The sequence below is a fragment of the Bacidia gigantensis genome (assembly GCF_019456465.1).
Source record: "Bacidia gigantensis strain McMullin 20006 chromosome Unknown contig_180, whole genome shotgun sequence".
NCBI lineage: Eukaryota > Fungi > Ascomycota > Lecanoromycetes > Lecanorales > Ramalinaceae > Bacidia > Bacidia gigantensis.
Window position 1 is genome coordinate 2268008 of NW_025408596.1, and position 19257 is coordinate 2287264.

A 19257-nucleotide genomic window follows, 5' to 3' on the forward strand; every position below is an offset into this window, starting at 1 on the left:
AAGTTACGGCCGCCCAACGAGACATTGTTCATTGAAAGTGTACCAGGAATCCAGGAAAGTCAAACATCAGTACCAAAAAATTAGACAAAACAGAGCTATGAAAGTTTAAAGTCAACACAGGTCCTTATGTAAGTCAACAAAGCAGATCGCAGCAGCTATACGGGCCCATACGTTCGATGCCTTTTGCCGAAAATTGCATTCCTTCAGTCTTGATTGAAGTCAGGTCTTACGCCAACCCGTATTTGGGAGCGGAGGCTTTTACGGCAGCCCTCCGAACACAATGCCCAAAACTCCTTTCCGCGACATCAACGTGCCCCTCGGCCGCATTCAAACTACCACCTCCCCCACTGTGTCTGTTTCCACCCTACTATCACCATGTCAGCATCTTCAGACGACGAAGACGCCCTCATCGCTTCTCTCGAAGCTACCTCCGAGAACGATCCTACTCTCTCCGCCCTACGCGAAAAGCGCATCCAGGCCCTCTCCTCCGCTCTCTCCCACCAAAAATCCCTCCGCACAGAGGGCTTCGGCACCTATTGCCGCATCACGACCGAGAAGTCCCTTCTCGAGATCACCACTTCTCCCACATACGACAAATGTATCGTTCATTTCTACAAGGATGATTTCAATAGGTGCAGGATCATGGATGGGCATCTAGGAAAGCTGGCAGAGAAGCATCTAGAGGCAAGGTTCTTGAGGGTGGAGGTTGAGGACGCGCCGTTTCTGGTGGGCAGGCTGGGGGTGAGAGTGCTGCCGTGTGTGATTGGATTTGTAGGTGGTGTGAGCGCGGAGAGGGTCGTGGGATTTGAAGGCCTCGGTGGGGGTGATGATTTCAGGACTGAAGTGCTGGAGGAGAAGTTCGTCGATGTGGGGGTATTGGAGAGAAAGACGGAGGTCGAAGGACTAGGTATGGGAAGCGGAGGACACGGAGAGAGAAAGCAGTCAGGGAGAAATGTGGGTGGGGATGAAGATGACGATGACTGGGATTGAATTGCTCGGGAGGCGGTGTCGCTCGAGACGCTTCCACCCAAAGACCAAAGTCAAATGGGAAAATAGATAACGTGCTCCGAGCTTGCCCGGTGAGACACGACATCAAATCACTACCCACCACGCCCTTAAGCATAAGGGATAACACTGGCTACATGATTTACCATCACAGACAGTCGCAAGATGTGGCGACTGACTAGCCCGTCGAGTCAGTGAGGGTGTAATCAGCAAGCACAATATGGGGACTTTGATAGAGATGTTGCAATTGGTATTCTTTCTAATCCCGCTCAAGCTTTTGGAGCTTGAGCCACTATAACCGTTACAGTCAGAATGCATGCTTTCGTTGAAAGCCATGTGTACGTAATAATAGTACAAAGTGACCAGCTCACGCTTTGTCACATGTATTCAAAAATCGACCTTCCTGTTTGAGAAGCCCCAATGAATCTCTTGAGTCTCGCAAAGAACGCCGGCCGTAAACGCTCGACAATCGTAGAGCATGTTCGTGGATGACAAATCCGGTGACAAGCACTTTGCCAATGGATACTATTTCCGTGGACGCCCTGTTACTAAGTTGGACCTACATCATATGTCGACGCTCTTCATGTCATCAACACCGTCAACCCCAAGACCAGTGATTTTGGATGCCGGACGTTTTGAGCCATTTGTAGCATTGCTCAAGGTATCCGATGGGATTTTATCGACAAAGGACTTATGTTTCTGGGCATCATCGATTGTGGGTGTATTCAATTCCATCAGGTTGCTATCTTGACGCGTGAATTCCTTCTTCGATCTGACGTCCGTGTCCAGCTTAGGCAGATTGTTTTCTTCACTGACGATTCCTAATGGACTTGGCTTTCCAACCTGGGTTGGACTCGTGACCGAGCCTTGAGGCCCTCGAGTGGGAAACCGTTGGGGCGAACGACCTCGTTCATCTGTAGGGCTACCGTAGGGAGACCCACTGGCATTTGAATGTCTGGGCGAACCGGGTCCGGGACCCCTTCGTCGATTGTTTCGTCTACCGTATTTTTGGTCCATCCTCCACCTTAGAATGTCGAGGTATCCGGGTTCCACATTGGTAGTCTTGAATTCTCTAAGCTTAAGCTCCTGAGTCTCTTCCTCGACAAACCATCTGCCACTCTGTAGGTCGTCTGCCACCATAGCCAAGAAAGCAGACCATGACCGGGCGACCACATACTTGCAATCGTAATCGCGACCGAAGATAATGACTTGGCCCCACGTGCCAGCAGCGCCTGGTGCGAGGTCCACAGCAAGATTGTTCCCACCCCAGTCCCTCGCAAGCGGAATCCATCCGGGATGAGCATAAGCTTTCTGTACTGCTCTAGGCGGTTGCGAATCCTGACGTTCGACTAGCTGCTGTCGCCAAAGTGGATTCGCGGATTGTTGTTGGGACAATGAATTGAAGGATGACGAGGACGGGCCCGCAAATGCTTTTGGTAGTGGCATTCCGTGACTACTGGATGGAGGAGAGAGGTACGCTTCGTTCACTACTTTCCAATTCTGCCACTCCTGAACAATCTCCTCGCAGTCCAGCAACATGCAGCCGAAAATGATGCCTGTTGGCCGACCTCCTCTTTCCTGACCGTCATGTGTCTGTAGCGACTCTCTTACTTCCACAGGTAGCGAAATATCAAGCTCATGTTCCAATTCGTTGACATCATTTTGTGTAGCTCCTTCTGATAATTGATCATGAAGCTCCTCGTAGTTCTCCTCCGCCCAGCGATTGATCTTTTTCCATGAATGTTGTGCGGGCGGCGGTGGGGGAAGACCTTCTTGAAAACTCTGCATCTGTATCTCCCCCGCACTCACATTGTCAAAAGGATTTGGCTCATTCGACTGCCTCCTTTGTAGCGCCATATTGGAGCGCATTCCAGGAGAATATGGAGACGCTGGCAGAGCAATGTTGCCTGCACCGGGAGTTCCAGGCGCGGGGATGCTGCCGTTTTGTAGTGCGGGCGTAAACTGCGCCGATGAGTCTTCGTTGTAATGGGAATTGAGTTCAGGGCGTGATTCCATGGCACTCGTTGCGACGGAGGTCAGGGGAGCATGTCGACTTTGATTTAGAGGCACGTGCTGTCCGGTACGATAAGGAGAGTTATGAGAAGCATGGCGGTCATTTGAGGTCATCGCATGCCAGAAGGATTTGATCGCACCTCCAAAACTGCCAACCAAGTGTGTCAGCAGATGTTCGCGCCTCGGATAGAAAGTCACAAGTCTTACAAAGGCATATTGAGCGTGATTGTATTGTATTTGCGCCGCGGAAGACGGGGTAAGGGAGCATCCAGCTGCTCTAAACAATGGCGCGTTGAAGATCATGCGGCAGACTTTGGGAATGCAGCATCAAGTAAAGGCGAGTAAGTGATAAATTGGTGAAGAGTTATTGTGGATGATTGTAAGCGATGGGTCCGGTGAGCACTGAGCACTGTGACGACGGTGACGATGATGGCAGCAGGAATAAGATGAAAGGAAGCCCCTTCTCGCGGGTCTAAATTTATCGCCCCTGCTTTTGTCCGCACCGCGTAAAGCCAAAAATCCAGCAGGGAGAAATCATCAACTAATTCAGGCTAATCAGCAACGATCTGGTGTATTAATCAGCTAATCAAGGGACCAGCCAAAAATCAATGAGAACAAGCTTCCGTGCCCTGGCGCGTTCGGGTCTCGTAGCTCTCGTAGCTCGCTGAACCGGTCGCCTATTGTTTCTCCCCCTATACACATATGCAGACTAATCCTACAATCATGATTGACTCGCCTCAGCAATGCGCCTCAGGTACCCTGCGCTGCCCTGCAGTACCTACAGCAGGCTAATGTCGTGACAGGCCACCGATGTGGGAACTATAATTGACCCTTTTCTGACTTTCCCCTTTGAGCTTGATCTACAGTCTATACGAGCGATTCACACAATCTCCAGAATTTGCCTGCAAGTTCAAAATAGACTGAGCCCTATTGAACGCCCACGATCGTTCGCACGCATTGTTCTTGCGATTGCAGCATGTCAACCCCCTCCAAACCCCAATGCGTAGCTTTTCTTGGCCCGCCAGCGTCCCATACACACCAAGTAAGGGCATCGCTTGAATATGACCATTATATAAACTGCCATTGACTGCTGACTAGGCAGCTCTCAAGCGTTTTGCGACTGATCAATATGATTTGAAATCGAAAAGAACTATACCCGGTTTGTTCTCCAAATCGAGTCACGCCCTTCGTGCTGACAACAGGCCGAAGGGGTTTTCAAAGCAGTCCAAACGTCAGTGGCTAGCTGTGGTGTGGTCCCGTTTGAGAACTCCTCAAACGGTCCGGTCGATACAACGCTCGATTGTCTCGTCGACAGGACCCTCGAATACCAGGATATTGGTGTCTTGAGCGAGGTCTATATGGATATCAATCACTGTCTCCTCGGTCACAATTCCAGTCCCAGCCCAGCAGCTGGCCAAAGGCCCTCACATTCATCGACTGAACTGGTTCCTATGCGAGACTCGTCCCGGAATCTGCGCCACATTACTGATGTGTATAGTCACCCTCAAGCCTTCGGTCAGTGTCAATCCTATCTCTCGGAAAATCTGAAAAAAGCAGATCATCATGAGGTAGCTTCGACTTCTGAAGCAGCCTCAATGGTGGCCAAGAGCGACTCGAATACCGCAGTCGCTATATCAAGCAAATTAGCATCTGAGGTATACGACCTAGACCTTTTCGCCACGAACATTCAAGATCAAAAAGACAACTCGACTCGCTTTCTCATCCTTAAGAATAGTAGATTGCACCCTCCCAATGACCGTTTTGTTAAAGACGACAGGTGCAAAGCACTTTTATCTTTCAGCATCAACCATGAATCACCTGGATCACTGGCCAAGGCACTCGATATTTTCAAACAACATAATCTGAATCTTACCAGTATCAATAGTAGACCGAGTCGTCAGAGACCATGGCATTACATTTTTCTTGTAGAGTTCGAATTTGAAGTGTCTGCTGATGGAACTGAATCGGAAATTGAGACCGCACTAAAAGCTTTAGGCCATGTAACAGAATGGTATAAGCACATAGGCTCATGGCAAAATTGATTTCATCATTGTCTTCGCGCATCTTTTCACATGGTCCATGGCGCTTGGTTCTCAATATTGATCGGCATTAAAATACGATCCATTGATAGACCGCTCAAACTCCGCAGTCGAGTCTAATATAGTACGTTCGGGTCGTTCCTTGCGTTCACACGAAGTCTCCCAAAATACGATGTCATATCCGAGATAGTCACAGGGAAGTGGATGACAAAAGAATGTTACAGACGGGGCAAAGCAATTGGTATCTGATAACATAAGTCATGAAAGAACGCCGTTTTTCGGACTAATGGGATCGCAATGCAAAGCGTACTTGAGAGAAGGACAATTTTTAAGAAGTATTCACGTAATCCAAGGATCCACAATCTTTCACAATCTTTCAACATGTACGCAGGAAGAGTATTCACTTTCATATGATAGTAAATTAGGATGCTAAATCTCGCCCGCTGTACGTACGAGCACGACCAGGTTGCGTTCATACCGAATGGCTTCATCAGGAAAAGCTTGGCATCACGCATCATTTTCTGACGCAGAATCCCCGTTCACTATTACGTATCAGCACAAAATGGACTCATCATTTGGTCAGGGCTCTCCCCAGGTCGACATCTCCCAGCTCAGTGATTTCGAGAAGAAAGAGCTGTCGCAAACTCTTACACATGAGTTCGAGAAAGCGAAGATGCAAGAAAGTACGCTCACCATCGTTTGCCCGAGTTACTCCCATCTCTCTTAACCTCTTTCCACCATTCTCAGTACCATAGCACCTTGCTAACGCTCACAACGGCCAGACATCCACAACCTTACAGATCTCTGCTGGAAAAAGTGCATTACAGGCAGCATCAAAACCGGACAGTTAGACAAGACCGAAACGTCATGTACGGAGAATTGCGTGCAAAGATTTATGGATGCAAACGAAACTGTGATTGGGCATTTGCAGAGGTTGCAGGGGAAGATGTGAGGATCTTTCTTGATTAGGGAGAGAAAAGCAGGCTGTACATACGTTGTGTAGGCGTGAACAAGCTAAGGTCTGTAAATTACAGATGCAGAAGCTGGTATAAGATGTGCGTGGAATTTGCGGCGGAGGCGCAGGAAATCCGCGTATCCAGCTGCGACAGGAGGATGTGGTGGAAGGGTGACAGAACGCTCAACCCCAAAGCGGCCTGAGGATGGCAGCAATGGACAATTTCAGTTGAAAGGATAGACACAGCCAGCGCTCGCAAGACTTGTGTCTAATTGACGATCTGCGTCTCTCGGAATATGTCGCTTACAATCCTTCACACGATATTCAGCTTCGTAGCAGCAACATCCAGCGCATCCACGTCGGTCGTCAACCTCGCATATGCTTTCTTTGTTCCGTCCGGCCTGAAGTCGAATCCTCGTCAGCACCTAAGTCTTCCTTGCCAGTTGCTTTTCTCCCTTCCCTTGCCATCCAATGCACACGAGAAAAGGAGCGACGACGTACCTCACTAGCGTATTAATCTTCACAACATCGATATCATAGAGACTCTTCAGCGCCGTCTTGATCTGCCGCTTATTTGCCTTGACATCCACAATGAATACCAATGTGTTATTCTCCTCAATCTTTTTCATCGCGCTCTCCGTATTTAGCGGGTGAATGAGAACTTTGTGGTGGTCAAGTCGCGGCTCGTGTGGGATGGATTTTCGAGGATATTTAGGATCGCGGGCATGACGAAGGGTCTTTGGACGGTGAAAGGTGGTTGTAAATCGGATTTTGCGTGCTTTGTTTGCATGAACCTGGAGAAATTAATCTGGGTTTGGTCACGGGGAGGAGCGAGGTAGATGGAGAGGTGCTTAAAGGGTAGGAGCTTACGCCCTTAAGGGCGGCTTTGGATGCTGAGGCCGCTTTATTATGTTTGCCTCCGATAGGCGCTATAATGAAAGAATATCAGTCTACGTTATGGGAAACCTGCGTATGTGCGGCCTCCATCCTTAGAGCTGCTATTGTCACAACTTTGGAATCCTCAAAACACGAGGCTGAGGCGGCTCTACATGAAGTCAACGAAAAAGATGAAGACTCACCCTTCTTCGTAGCCGCTTTGGGCGCCATTGCTGTGGTTTTTGAAGGCTCGTCGATCGTCACCAAAAGTTCTCACGAATTGATTGCATATTTGTGGGCCACGAGCGCCAAGACTCATGCCCTTAGGCTAAGCTTTTTGCAGGGGCCATTGTCGAACAGCCATATTTCCTGGGGGGACTGTTAAGACTCGATAAAGAAAGTTAACAAGTCATGTCAGAAATCTACATAATTATATGCCCTGTCTTGTACATGCTTCGTCAAAGCGGTATCGCTGTCCTAGCAGCATCGCCGCCATATTTTCAGACGCCGATGCTACAAAACAACCCATAGAGCTTCGTAGACCCAGGCGCCATCGCCATCGCTTCTGTTTTCAAGTAATTATGGTATGGAAAATCAATGTTGCCAACCATTTCCATTCGCAATCAAGAAGGCCAAAATGCACATATGCGAAGCAGTGGCTCATCCGCTCGTAAATCCAATGCCGCCAGTGTCCTTAAGAATACAACAACGTCGTTTCAGCAACTCATCCACGCTCCAGCCCATCGATAGATTGGTAGGGAGGCGTTGGATCATCAAGATTGTTAGGTTCTGGATATGCGTCTCCATTCTCTCCATTCGTTCGTTCCGGCAGATCCAAACCTAGTTTCTCTTGCTGGGCAACAGCTTGGGCCGAGACGATTTCTGCCAATCGCTTCAAGCGCGGCGTCTGAAGCCAGGAAGGAGTATATGTCTCCAAAGCAGTAATTACTCTTGGTTCGGCAATCTCGTATGGGCCACTATCCTCCATGTCAACAGCAGTGAGAAGAAGTACATCGCCTTTTTCCGTGACTCGAGACGCAACCGCTTTCATAATATCACCATTGATGGGTTGCTCGTAGTCAGCGACTAAATACTGATTCAATAGCTTTTGTATCTGATTTGGTGAGAGCCTATCATTTATGATTAGCAGAAGAATTATGATCACAAGCAGCCTCAACCTACATCCAACAAATGTCCTGAATGATCTCGATGTCGTTTAAGGTGGCCTTTTTCAGTTGCAATAACTTAGTTGCTTGCTAGAGAATTGTGAGCGAACGAAGTCTTACACCAATAGCGTCGTCTACTTACCATGAGATGTTCAAGCTGTAAGGTACCTTCTGGCATGTCATGACTTTTACACCATTCCTCGATTCGAGTGATGTTATAGTTGATCTGAAGACCGCGTTTCCATGACAAGAAATTACGCCGCATTAGTAGATCGTTGAATGCAGTGACACCAACAAGTTTTAGAAGCTCAGTCAAGCACTGTGTGATGATGGAGTCTTCCAGGTAATAAGCTTTCATGGCTTTAAAGACGTTGTTAAGAAGACTGAGCAGATTGTCCATGCTGTATGCAGGAGTGTTACTACTCTGGAGAAGCTTTCCCAGGAACCTGTTGCTCTCGTTGGTGACAAAACCTGGGAGTGATTGTGATTCTATGATCGCCGGTACGATCATCTTCTGAAGTTTCTTCTTCAATACTTTCATCCAGGTATGATAGATGTTGAATTCAAGGCTCTCCAGATCATGCTTGACGATTTCGAGTAACCGGTCATACTCGTAATTGTCGGTCTTTTGCGCCTCGTACCAATCTTCAGCAAGGAACACAAATGACAGCATTTCATGCACGTTCGATAGCCAGAAAGCGCCTGGGTTGATGGCATCATCACCGTCATGCTGCGTTACTTCCTGTTGCACTGACTGCATGATACTTGCTAAAAATCGCTCAGACTCTTTCACGAACCCATTGTTCCACATCTCGGATGTAACTAGATTAATAAGATAAGCTGGGAACAGAACCTCTTTGTCGGTAGGAGTGGGTGTGGAACTTGGTGCCGGAATCTTGAGGTTCCTGATGAGGCCAATGGTGACTTCTTCGTTCAAAGCATCCTCGTCAGAGAGGATGTTCTCGAGCTCGTCCTCCACCTGATCAAGCACGGGGCTGAATGTAGATCCTGAATTATTCTGCCGATGGGTGTTAACGCCCGTGATAGCCATAGAACTGGGGCGAGGGTTATAGGTGGAGCTGAAGCGATCCGGATCAATTCTTTCTGGGCCAGCGCTCCGACGTTTTGGCTTCTTCGAGCTCACCAAGTTGATGAGGCCGCTCGCTTGAGGCTGAATCGCGTGTCCATTTGGTATGTCACCATTAAGGGGCATTGCTCTCTTAGCGAATTCCAATTGATCTTGAAGATCAGCAAGCTGCTGCCGAAGAGACACTTTTTCGCTCTCATGATTTATCCCATCCTGTCTAGCTTTGTCAAGATCTAAGTTGGTAGTCTTGAGGGAATCTTTGAGACTTCTCCCCTCGTCTTGTAACCGCTTAGTGTTCGCAGTTGACTCATCCAGAGTCTGTTGCAATTTCTTCATATCTTCTTCCATTGCTACAAGACGAGCGGCCGACCTCCCAGCTTGATTTGCTTCAGCTTGCAGCTCCTGGGCACGGGATTCGAGCGCCGTGTTGCGTGATCGGAATGACTTCAGTTGGTTTTCATAGCCTTCACATCGTTCGACTAGAGATTTATTTTCTCTTTTCATTGAACCCAATGCTTGCGTGAGTTCAACAACCTTGTTCTCGAGCTTGTACGATATTTGTTTCAAGTCTCTAGCCTCTTCACGCATCTTCTTGTATCCATGACGAGCCTGCTTGCCACGCCATAGATTTTGTATGATGACGATCTTTCGGCGGTATTGTCTCCAGTCGCGTAGTTGCCTTCGTTGACGCCAAGATCTCTGGATCACTATAGCAGCGTCGCCAACTCTCCTTTCCATGAGACTCCTGCGACACAAAAACCCTTTCATGACAGCTTCGACCATAATAACATTCCGTATGACTGATATGTAATCTCTGCGAACCTTGAAACCACGCCACAACCTTTGTACACTGGTTGCAGCCTTAGTCTGGCGGTCTTCCTCGGCAATTTGTCGAGCTCGATAACCTCGTGCCAAAGCTTGGAGGAGAAGTATTGAGCCTCGCGCTTCGAGGTATTTCCTCCGCTGATACTTGCATTTGAGATTTTTCTGAATCATTATGGCACATTCGTTCAACCTGCTCGTCCGCAAACCTTCTAGAAAAGCCAACATACCCGCTCGGAAAAATATCTTAGTTAGCCCTAATTGATACTTGTCTAATCCTCTCTGAGCGCCTTGGCCAAGAGCCTTTTTCAGGATAGCATTTGCCATCTCTTTGACTTGCGATGTCCAGCCCTGGGAAGGCACGAGCATGTAATAGCGCAAAGCAAAGTCTTCGTAAGTCCATCGCGTGGGATATCCCGCACAGCTGATTCGTACTGTCTCAAGAACACCGCAAGCTCTGAGTTGACTCAGTACCATAGGGCCTTCGAACTTCCAAGATTCTTTGCCTTCGTTGGGTTTGATGCAGCGAATGTAATGGACATTCGTAGAATTTATGGTGCTCATTAGTTCAATGAGGGAGGATTTAAAGATACCTCCAAGCGTTGGCTTTCTGTTCGCTGCTACTCCCGAGCGCTTCGTAGGTGCTGCGGAAGCCGCTTTGGTATTGGCCACTGAAGCAGTATCCTTCTCCCGGACAGCTGACGCAACGTCAAGAACCTCTTTGAGGAAGAAGTTTGATGTGGATCTTAAGACTTCCATCTGCTCGTCCGGAACTGTGTCTCGGTTCTTTTCGATGAAGCCATCGGATTCATATGTCACGTCGATTGCATAATGGCAAACTGTGAAAGCGGACTTGCCAAATCGAGGCTTTTTGTAGAACTTCGATTTATCGTTAGCGAAGTTATGATGAAGCTTGGTCACAAATTGGTCGTCGGATCCCATCGGTAGACGTGACTCCTCATCGAGTAAGGAGAGTACTCCAAGCTTGGCTTCAATCAGGTCAATACACGGTTGGTTATCGGAGAAATCTATAAAAGTCCAGTCGATCTCCTCCTTCACATACTCTTCTTGCTCGAGTTTGAAGACGTGCTGATTGAACTCTTGCTGGAGTTTCTCGTTTGCGTAATTAATACAAAATTGCTCGAAAGAATTCTTAGCGAAATGCTCAAAACCGTATATGTCAAGCACGCCAATGAACGTCTCTGCACGGCTGTATACTTCTTCAGTTGCTAAGCTTGAGTTGATGCTATCAACAAGCCAGTCAAACAGGCTGGAGTAAATGAATTTGGCGACAGAGTCCCGAACGACTAGGGCTTGTTGTTGAGTCAAATTCGACATGATCCTCTCACCTCGTGTAATCAGTTGCTTCTTAACGGTCCACTTGGAAAAGTCTTCGGCAGCAACGCCAAGCATCTGGCATGCTTTCACCAGTGATGACTCGCTTGAGGACAAGACGGAGTCCGTTCTTGTAGCGGTAATCTTGACATTGCCCAAATGAAGCAGAGCACTCAGAAGTGCAAAGATTTGCGCCTGTCGATCTTCCGTGACACCAATAGTGCTCAGAGATTTCCTCGTAGCATCAAATTCCGTTTTATCATCGAAACCCTCTATCACGGGAGCGCCACCCTGATTCAGGTAGTCAAAATGTTCTACCGGCAACAAACCCCAATGTTGCCTTTCTGCGTCTGTGGCACCAGCCACTAGTTGATGGAAGATATGATAGTTTCTCTCCTTCAAGGGTTGAAAGACCAGTCTTGACCGTTCAAGAAGATATGTACGTATGCGAGCACCAATAATCTCCGTCTTGTTGTCGAACAATATTTCAATATATTTCCCAAATCGAGAGGAGTTGTCGTTTCTGGTGGTTTTTGCATTACCGAAAGCTTCCATTACCGGATTAGTTGCTAATATTTGCTCTTCTGTCTCGCTCATTGTGTCCGCTATTCCCTTCGCGCGCTTTCCGGGTTGGTCTGGAGATTCTCTTGTTGCAAAGTATCTCATTATGTATTTCGCGCTAACAGTCTTTCCTGCTCCTGACTCGCCAGAGACAACTATTGTCTGATTTTTATTGTCTCGTAGCATATCTCTGAATTTGTGTCAGCGTTCTGGGACCGCAGAAGCGGAAGGAACCATACGTGAAAGCCTCTTCGGCAATAGCGAATAGATGCGGTGCTTGAGATGTTCTTTGCTTCCCAGCATATACTTGCACCATTCCAGGTACGTAGAGGGAGTCGACTCGTGCGAACGGATTCGTAGCGATTAGGACTATGCCGCTATATGTATAAATTTCTTTCTGTGAATAGCGAAGCCGTATGGCTTGCAACACTGTCTAGATGTCAGCTTTCGAATCTCACTAGCAATTAATGAAACATGCCCGCTGGCTCATTAAGATGTGATAGGTTCGTCAGATCGTCGCTAGCTTCGAGTATAGCGGGATTCATGAGAGGGGGAAGATTTGCATTGCTGTCCTCCTGTAGGGCGGCCAAGGTAGTTTGAATGCTTTTCGACTATTGAATTGCAGGTTCATCAGCCTCAAAGAAGATCACGAGCGCCAGGGGATGATCCAAAAATCTCACCTCGCCATTTGCGAGCTGGAACAATAGGGTCACCTTGTCCCCCTGAACTTTCTTCGATTCCACTTCAGAGGCCACCCAACCCTCTGTAGGATCGGGCTGCCATGCCCTTGTCCCCACATCGTAACTATGTGCCATGGGACGACGTGTGGACTGTGTTCCTCCGCCAGCCTGCTAAAAGACGACCGAGTCGACAGCAACGTGGAGGTGGTTTGGGTGGGAGGTTGCGGGAAAGCGTTCAGTGGAGGCAACGCTGCAGTGATAAGGGACATTGAGCCATTTTCGTGTAAAGCATAGGAATGCGAAATGGATAGTCGATTGTTATCGTCCTCAGGGCAGCCAGGAGGTTTGTAGCGGCCGTTTGGGAAAAAGTGGCACTAGGCCAAAGGGGCACCAAATGGCGGGAGTGGTTCCGACCGGGGGTAATTCACTCTACTTCTAAAAACTTTCAGATCAAATGCAAGTGATTTGCAATTTTTGACAAGTTTACAGAGACAATTTGAAGACTCCTATATAAAGATTACGAGGATGATATTTATATCGATGACTCTTGAGACTTGAGGACCCACTCTCGCTGTGCATAGGCCTCATCCATGCATCATCGCCATCATAAAACTCGTTGAATAGTCTTAATAGTGTAAATATGGTCAAATCCCAGATGATTACTTTTTTGAAGGGTTGAAGGCGTCTTTGCATTCACTCACTCACTCATCATCTAGACTCAGGCGTCAGTGATACCAGTAACCTCCGGTAGGTCCAAATAACGTTGAAGCAAACCAAAGCTCTCAGTACAGGACTCGCGTCCTGATGCGGGAATTGACACTCTCCAATCTCTGATAAAGATCTTTAATAATAGTGCTGTTCACTTTACTGATATCTGCCATCAGGTATGCAACATCACCGGTGCTGTCTGTTATTTGTTTGTCGACATTGTGTGCCGACAAGATTTCGTTCACGGTCCGAAGGACACCCGGCACATTGCGATGTATATAGATTACTCGGCAGTGATCGGGCTCATCAATTGTAAGAGAACGAAGGCCAACCTCAGGCAGGTTGACGGCGCCTAGCGTGGCGCCTTCGTTGATGTACCTGATTAAGGCCTGTGCTACCTCGATACCAATCGCGCTTTGGGCTTCTTCTGTGCTTCCTCCAATGTGTGGCGTGAGTATGAGATTCTTCAGACTTCTGAGGTCTTCAGCCCAAGAATTCAGGTCATTCACAAAGTAGTCACCATTCCCTCCTGGCTCGGAAGGATAGACATCTAGTGCAGCACCAGCAATTTGGCCAGCTCGCATTGCGTCAATCAGCGCGGGTATATCAACGACAAGGCCCCGGCTGGCATTTATCAGATAGCTTCCCTTCTTCATTTCGTTAAATTGCTCTTGACCGATCATGTTCTTGGTTTCTTCAAGTTCGGGAACGTGACACGTTACGAAGTCCGCCTCTTTGAGAAGTTCCGATAGCGTCGAGACCTGCTTGGCTTTCCCAAGCGACATGAGATTGATGGCATCATAATAGATGACCGTCATGCCCATCGCTTCGGCAAGTACAGAAAGCTGACTTCCAATGTGACCATATCCAATTATGCCCAATGTCTTGCCTCGTATCTCCCAGCACCCAGCGCTGACTTTGTTCCATTGACCTCTATGAAGCTCGTTCGAGCGGTCACCAAGCTGTCTTGCAAGTGCGATGATCTCTCCAATTACAAGCTCCGCAACACTTCGAGAGTTGCTGAAAGGCGAGTTGAAGACCGCGATGCCGTGTTCAGCCGCTGCTTTTAAATCAACCTGGTTTGTACCAATACAGAAACAGCCAACAACGATCAAGTTCTTTGCTTCACGGAGGACTCTCGGTGTGAGCCTCGTCTTCGATCGAATGCCTATGACGTGAACATCGCTACACAACACAGGTCAGTTGAGAGCATAGGAGGAACGAAGGCCTGTTGCGTTACCCCACCGTATCTTCTCGATTAGGTCGTCTTCACCGAGCGAAGATTTCATCGTCGTAACTTGGTAGCCTTGTTCCTTCAATAAATCCACCCCGGTCGTATTCACGTTTTCAAGGAGCAAGATCTTGATATCTTCTGTATTAAAAGGCTTGAGCTGCTTGATGGAAGCCATGGTGGAAGCTCTTGAGAAGCCCCCAGTTCTTGACCAGGAATGTGATTGAAATGTACTTTGAGGCGAAGACGACAGGTCGAGGCTGGAAGAGACACGCCTTGCAAGCTCTACGATGGGGGGATCGATGTCAAGACCGTGATCGTCGGCTGCTGAGTCCATGATGTGCTACTTCGTGCTCCTGGTAGTTGGGAGGACCGGAGTGAGTCATACACCGCAGAACGAGAGCGCGAGTAATATATGAATGCTTTCTCGGTGACTCTCCCTCGTCTCCCAATCACCCCCACCAAACTTTTGACGCCGGGCAAAATGACGTTTGGAGCTAGTGAGGCCCAAAAGCCGCTTAGGTAAGAGGAACTCGGGGAGGGGATTCTCAAGACTCATCGACAATCTTGACTACTCCCCTCTCTGTAGACCACAATTGGATTTTACATGAAGGAAGTCACAGCAGTTTTGTGCCTTTTCTAGCTTGCGCGCACACGAAAGGGTGTCAAGCCAAAGCTTCAGCCGTCTACCGCCATGATTGGCTGGAAGCTTATCAACCCGCAGAAAGTGTAGGAGAGGGGAAGGGGGGCTTTCTCCTAGCTTATACACCATTCAGATGCGTGGAACTTTCACACCATCAATGACATTGACATCTCGCTCGACAATGACTCTCCCCATATCAAAGCAAGAATTGTCCGATCGGACTCGTTGGTGTTTGCGCCGTCGCTCGCTTCAGTCTTTGAGGCTGTAGAGCATCACCGGGTTTTCTCTTTCTCTGTCGCTCCAGATTCAGTTTGGCTCTCTTGATCCCGGGCTGTTTGCTGTTTACTACCTGGAATCTTTGGTATGGCTTCAGGAAGATCCGTCCTGTCCATCAGGAGCCAAGCCCGATAGTGCAAGCTACCATGGCGAAACCACGCCCAGGGATTCCAACTAACTGGGAGGAGTATGAATATGGACGGTCCCCTCGACAAGGATCAACGGGCTCGATGGGAAGTCACGTACAATTTGATACTACCCCAACGGGAGCAGGCCCGCATGACTTCTTGAACCCTGAGAGACCGAGCCACGGTGGTGCACAGTCTGCAGATGGGCTGCGGCGTCAAACGTGCGTTGTGCTTTGGACTTTCATACACCTTGCAGGCTACTGACAAGTTCTCAGCTCAAGATCCTCCATTTCGACGAGATTCAACTCCTTGACCCATGCGGGAGGAGTCAACAGCTTTGAAAATTTTGCGCGGTCTTGGTCACGAGCGGCTGGGTTTGCGGAGATACCGCAGAGGAAACCATCATTCGTTGTATCTGAAGACGAGGAGGAGTCACTGGGGTCCAAGAGATCAGGAAAACTCCCTTCACCCGCGGAGTCGAGATCGTTGCTACGGCAGCAGCTAGAGCAACAACAAGGCAATGTTTCCGAGTCCGCCATTGACGAGGCATCCGCACCCCTCAAGCAAGGGGACGAGACGAACACGCCGCTCTCAGTCAGCCATTCTTCCCTCAGGAGTAACAATTTTCTAGAGCGAACACCTCATCTGATATCCCCCTTCTCGTCGAGCCACGGAGGGGTGTACGGGTCTCTTCCTTCACGTTCAAATGAGTCCTTGATTCGTCGGTCTCTAATAAATCACTACGATCAGCCTGAGGATGAAAGTAAAATGTTAGAGCAAGAGCAGGAACCCCTTCTCATAAAAATCCTAGAACACAAAGACGGTAAAAGAATCCAGATTGTGGTGGGCCAGTCTACCCTACCGCAAACAGTCTTCAATTCTGTCAACGTCTTGATAGGCGTCGGCCTTCTGAGTCTACCCCTTGGTCTCAAGCAATCCGGTTGGCTCATTGGAATGATCTTTCTCATGCTTGCTGCGCTTGTAACAAGACACACCGCCCGCCTCCTGGCTAAATGCCTGGATCTGGATCATTCCCTGGTTACCTTTTCAGACATAGCATGGAAGGCATTCGGATCAAAAGCCCGGATCGCCGTGGGCTTGCTCTTTTCCGTTGAGTTGTTAGCTGCTTGTGTGGCTTTGGTGGTACTCTTCGCAGACAGCCTCAATGCTCTCATACCTGGATGGCAAATAGTTGGGTGGAAGGTTGTTTGCGGTTTGATACTGTTGCCATTAAGCTTCGTACCCCTACGATTCCTCAGCTTCACTAGCGTTCTGGGAATCTTAAGCTGCCTTGGTATCGTGACTCTAATATTTTTCGATGGCTTTACTAAGCCCCACTCACCTGGCTCGCTACGAGAACCCGCAACATCTTCTATGACTCTATTTCCCGTACGCTGGTCTGACCTGCCTCTAAGTCTCGGTATCCTGATGTCTCCATGGGTTCGTCATTTCCAATCATTGTCTCTGTCGCGCTCATGAGGGGATTGGTCAGGCATGTCTTTGGGGCTTGAGCATTAGAGACGTGCTGTCATCCTTCTACTACCCTCCTTGAAGAGTACGGCTGACCCCAGAATTATTGTGCAGGGCGGCCACAGTGTATTCCCTAGTATCTACCGAGACATGCGGCATCCTGCCAGATACCCAAAGGCTGTCAATGTCACGTACATATTCACGTATCTAATAGATGTTGCTATAGCAGTGGCCGGCTACCTTATGTTCGGAAGACATATTCTAGACGAGGTGACGTCCAACATTCTCCGGATCAGTGACTACCCGCACGCAATTTCTATCTGCATCGTTGTCTTTATCGCGATCATCCCCATCACGAAAGTGCCATTGAAGTAAGTAGCTGAGATCACTCTGATCTCACTAGAACTTATGTTGATGTCTACACCACAGTGCCCGCCCTATTGTGGTCATCTTCGAGGACTATTTTTCACTTTCAACTCACCGAACAACCTCCGAGCTACCTTTGACGTCAAAATACGTCCACAATTTTTTCCGCGCTATCATCAGGTTCTCAATCATTGTACTCATTGTTTTACTAGCAATTCTAGTTCCATCTTTCGACGTTGTAATGGGACTCATGGGCTCAGCGATGGCGTTCAGCATTTGCATTGTTCTTCCGGCAGCATTCCATCTGAAGCTTTTCGGGGAACAGCTAAGCAAGACCGAAAAAGCATTTGATTGGATGCTTGTCCTTGTTTGTTCATTCTTGGCGACTATTGGGACCGTTTGGGTATTCTTGCCAAAGCATGTACGGCAATGGATGGATGGACTGAATGTATGAGATTGCGTATGGTTAGGCATTTAATGTTCATGTAGGAAGGTTTTATTTCTGAAGCCATTGCAGATTTACAGAAAGAATTATTTCTCCCCCTCCCGGCATTTTCATTGTCTTTAGAATTTAGATATTTCGAGCTCTGCCTCCCGAGTCCGTGTCACTGAGCGTTTTTCTTTCTGCCTTATCTGCCTCATACATTCTTTGTTCTCTTTACCACTCGTACTCGAACTCCCAAATCAAGGGCCAGGGTCTATCGACGATTTGACTGTGGAGGCGCCGCGGTGTTTTCTTGACTTTTCTTCTAGCCTCCAATCTCATTAAGGATTTCGATTGGCTCGATGATCAAGCAATGCCAAGCATCGTGAGCCGTTCCTGTTTGTGTCACTTAAATGTTCATTCATGGTAGCGCTTAAGGAACAGGCAATGCTTCACATATGCGGCGTATGGAGAACTAATCGGCAGTATTCCATTCTCATCTTCCCACTCCAATTTTGCACACGCATGTTCAAGAGACCCATGCAAGCTTAACATGTTTCTCACCACATGACTACACAAACTGTTTGCTACTAAGGTGGGTCATTGCATCACATTAGGTCATTCTAAATGGGTGTGTGCTAATGGTTTCAACCCGCATGCTCCAGGATGGGCTTGATGCCTGACTCGCTCTCCGAACGACTCGCCTGCGTGAACGCCGTGAGACTCGACCGAATTCAGCACGTGATGGATTATTAGCGTGGGGAGAAGACCTCACGCCATCTCTGCTGATATATATATACTCCACCTCAAACTTTCTGACACTAGAGCAAGAATCATTCAAGCTGTAGACGTCCTAAGCCTGCTCGTCACCGCGCTGTTGAACCATACAATGCATGTTCACCATCCTCTTCCCCTTTTCCTCGCATTCACAACCCTCACTCTCTTCAAGCCCCTCGTCCAACAGCCGCTTGATTCCAGAGTCCGTTTTAAACCGCTGTCCGATTCAGCACTTATTGCCATCTCACCATATCACTTGAAGCACGGGCACCAAGACCGCACCAGTAGGACGTTTCTAGGAGGGCTGTGGATAAAGCGGAATCGGTGGGCTGAGATTCCGCCTGATCTGAGAATGGGGTGATGAGGCGGACCACGCGTGATGAACATGTTGCTTGCCACAGTCTATCTGCACGAAGTTCGGAAGGTTTTGTCGGGGAGAGCGTTCCATGGCATCTAGTACTTCATACAGGGAGCTGATTGAGCATATTTGAAGCGCAATAGGGATGATTTTCAAAGGATCAAGGGAGCGACTAAAGGCCAGAAACGACGAACCTGCCGTATGTTACCATGAACAAATATCTGCAGTGGCGCACGTGAAGCAAAATCTAAGATTCTCTCGTCATATGACCCCGCTAGTACGTCGAAAAGGGAACAATGCAAGAAAGCAAGACTTTGCTTACACAGCAACGACTTAA

At 48.3% G+C, this 19257-nt stretch overlaps 8 protein-coding genes across 8 annotated transcripts; 4 read left to right on the forward strand and 4 right to left on the reverse strand.

Annotated features, from left to right (window-relative positions):
- Window positions 1-375: 375 nt before the first annotated feature.
- KY384_003635 (uncharacterized protein) lies at window positions 376-990 on the forward strand (the record flags this gene model as incomplete). The annotated part of the gene is made up of 1 exon (XM_044812149.1): window positions 376-990. One exon carries the CDS (start codon window positions 376-378, stop codon window positions 988-990), a length of 615 nt encoding a protein of 204 aa, XP_044671282.1.
- A 579-nt stretch (window positions 991-1569) lies between these two features.
- On the reverse strand, window positions 1570-3021 carry KY384_003636 (uncharacterized protein; the record flags this gene model as incomplete). Its single annotated transcript, XM_044812150.1, has 1 exon — window positions 1570-3021. The coding sequence occupies one exon, from the start codon at window positions 3019-3021 to the stop codon at window positions 1570-1572; it is 1452 nt and encodes a 483-aa protein (XP_044671283.1).
- Window positions 3022-4613: 1592 nt separating this feature from the next.
- On the forward strand, window positions 4614-5121 carry KY384_003637 (uncharacterized protein; the record flags this gene model as incomplete). Its single annotated transcript, XM_044812151.1, has 2 exons — window positions 4614-5018; window positions 5044-5121. The coding sequence occupies 2 exons, from the start codon at window positions 4614-4616 to the stop codon at window positions 5119-5121; spliced, it is 483 nt and encodes a 160-aa protein (XP_044671284.1).
- A 498-nt stretch (window positions 5122-5619) lies between these two features.
- Window positions 5620-6009, forward strand: KY384_003638 (uncharacterized protein; the record flags this gene model as incomplete). The annotated part of the gene is made up of 2 exons (XM_044812152.1): window positions 5620-5740; window positions 5840-6009. The coding sequence occupies 2 exons, from the start codon at window positions 5620-5622 to the stop codon at window positions 6007-6009; spliced, it is 291 nt and encodes a 96-aa protein (XP_044671285.1).
- Window positions 6010-6325: 316 nt separating this feature from the next.
- On the reverse strand, window positions 6326-7119 carry RPL23A (60S ribosomal protein L23A; the record flags this gene model as incomplete). The annotated part of the gene is made up of 4 exons (XM_044812153.1): window positions 6326-6413; window positions 6514-6806; window positions 6883-6941; window positions 7092-7119. The coding sequence occupies 4 exons, from the start codon at window positions 7117-7119 to the stop codon at window positions 6326-6328; spliced, it is 468 nt and encodes a 155-aa protein (XP_044671286.1).
- Window positions 7120-7612: 493 nt separating this feature from the next.
- Window positions 7613-12674, reverse strand: KY384_003640 (uncharacterized protein; the record flags this gene model as incomplete). Its single annotated transcript, XM_044812154.1, has 6 exons — window positions 7613-8018; window positions 8071-8144; window positions 8197-12049; window positions 12099-12288; window positions 12338-12470; window positions 12540-12674. The coding sequence occupies 6 exons, from the start codon at window positions 12672-12674 to the stop codon at window positions 7613-7615; spliced, it is 4791 nt and encodes a 1596-aa protein (XP_044671287.1).
- Window positions 12675-13321: 647 nt separating this feature from the next.
- Window positions 13322-14815, reverse strand: SER33 (D-3-phosphoglycerate dehydrogenase 2; the record flags this gene model as incomplete). Its single annotated transcript, XM_044812155.1, has 3 exons — window positions 13322-14432; window positions 14493-14664; window positions 14713-14815. The coding sequence occupies 3 exons, from the start codon at window positions 14813-14815 to the stop codon at window positions 13322-13324; spliced, it is 1386 nt and encodes a 461-aa protein (XP_044671288.1).
- Window positions 14816-15543: 728 nt separating this feature from the next.
- Window positions 15544-16728, forward strand: KY384_003642 (uncharacterized protein; the record flags this gene model as incomplete). The annotated part of the gene is made up of 2 exons (XM_044812156.1): window positions 15544-15746; window positions 15801-16728. Coding segments are annotated over 2 exons (1131 nt in total), but the record flags the coding sequence as incomplete, so codon positions are not given.
- Window positions 16729-19257: the final 2529 nt, after the last annotated feature.